This window comes from Dipodomys spectabilis, unplaced genomic scaffold, assembly GCF_019054845.1.
Source record: "Dipodomys spectabilis isolate Male_0828 unplaced genomic scaffold, ASM1905484v1 ptg000265l, whole genome shotgun sequence".
Classification (NCBI taxonomy): Eukaryota; Metazoa; Chordata; class Mammalia; order Rodentia; family Heteromyidae; genus Dipodomys; species Dipodomys spectabilis.
In genome coordinates this window covers 1,087,018-1,088,550 of record NW_024870942.1, presented here as the reverse complement: position 1 = coordinate 1,088,550, position 1,533 = coordinate 1,087,018, and the positions used below count along the sequence as shown (strand labels likewise).

The 1,533-nt window shown below is 39.7% G+C and overlaps 1 gene segment (V, D, J or C); it reads right to left on the bottom strand.

Moving 5' to 3' along the window:
* Positions 1–202: 202 nt before the first annotated feature.
* On the bottom strand, positions 203–793 carry LOC122125470. The segment is given in 2 exon segments: positions 203–591; positions 724–793. Coding segments are annotated over 2 exon segments (435 nt in total).
* Positions 794–1,533: the final 740 nt, after the last annotated feature.

Sequence of the window (1,533 nt, the reverse complement as noted above, 5' to 3'; positions counted from 1 at the left end):
CTCACTCTTTTACAAAATATAAAAAGAAAAAAGAATGAACATATAGAGCATTTCATTCATCTTGAGGTTTTATACTTTTAAAACACAATTTCATTCTTTCACTGAGCACCTATGTGAAAAATGTCTGCATTTTTCTCTATTGTGATCCTAGTGCTACCTGTGGTGAATGCAAACATTATACATTGTTACACTGTTTCATCCTCTACCAATGAGTACTATTGCAGAACAAAAACTTAGAAGCCAGGCTCCTGCTGCAGCTCAGTTTGTGCTCAGCTCCCCCTGTGGTTTCTGCCACTGTGTCTCTCAAAGCACAGTAGTACACAGCTGAGTCTGACACTAGGACTGTGGCTTTCTTCAAATGGAAGGAGGTGTTTTCTTCATCATACATGGCTTCAAATCCTTTATGGCTTCCCATCTCATTGGCCTTAGAGACTTTAATAAGGAGCTGCAGACCTTCTCCAGGGTATTGGACATACCAGAATAGGGTGGGGTACCCTTTGGTTTCATAGGAACAGTTCACAGTCAGGGAAGCCCCTTCTAACACGGCCACTTGGCCTTGTGTCTGGGTCACTGATTCTCCATTGCTTCCTCCAGAAAAAAAAATATGAGAATTCAGCGAGAATTACCTTGATATGCTTGGTCATGACCATCCTGTTTCTTAGAGAAACCATGGGTAAAGATTCCCTCAGCATCATGAACATTTTTTTGCACCATATCACTCACCAAACAAAAAGAGCAGTACCATCACTGGTCCTGGGGAGCAGCTCATTTTCAGAGCCTCTGCAATCTGTGAATCTTGATTTATTGTTGTAAGCAAAGGTGAAGGCATAGGAAAAGATGAAATGTGAGCTGAGGATGACAGCAGGAAGTGGGTGTGTGTTAGGAAAATGTGCCCCCTTGTGGGCAAGATACCAAAACTGGAGGACTGTTAACCTCTTAAAGGCCAGTGCTGCTTCTCCATTTCTGATGGTTAGTGTCCGTGTGTGTGTATGTGTGTGTGTGTGTGTGTGTGTGTGTGTTAGATACCTATTAGCCTTCTGTTGATCCTTTTTAATTCTTAAGAATAGCTGATATTTTTTATATTTTGAGTCATTATGTTGTTTGCCATATTCTTAAAAGATTTAAGTTTTTAAGTTTATTATTTGTATTTAGGTGGTTTTTTTGCAACTCAGTGACTTACTGAAATATATAAAAGTAAGTTTTAGGATAAAGCTGTAGGAATGTGAACATGTTTAGTCACTAGCTCATATTGTTTAACAGAGTATTAAATTATGCCTCACTGTGCAAACTTAAATAAATGGATGGCTTTAAGCATGGGATTGCGGCCCTTGCATGAAGTCCCAGCACATGGGTGGCAGAGACACAAAGAGTATCAGTTATAGGCTAGCATGGGCTACATAGCATATTCCAAGTCATCATGGCTTATGCAGAGAGACTGCCTCAAGAAAAGTTAGAAACTTCAAATTCCCGTTTTCATCAGCATAAAGATCAGTCAATCAAAATCTCAACAAAGAAAACTCAGAAGTAGATGGT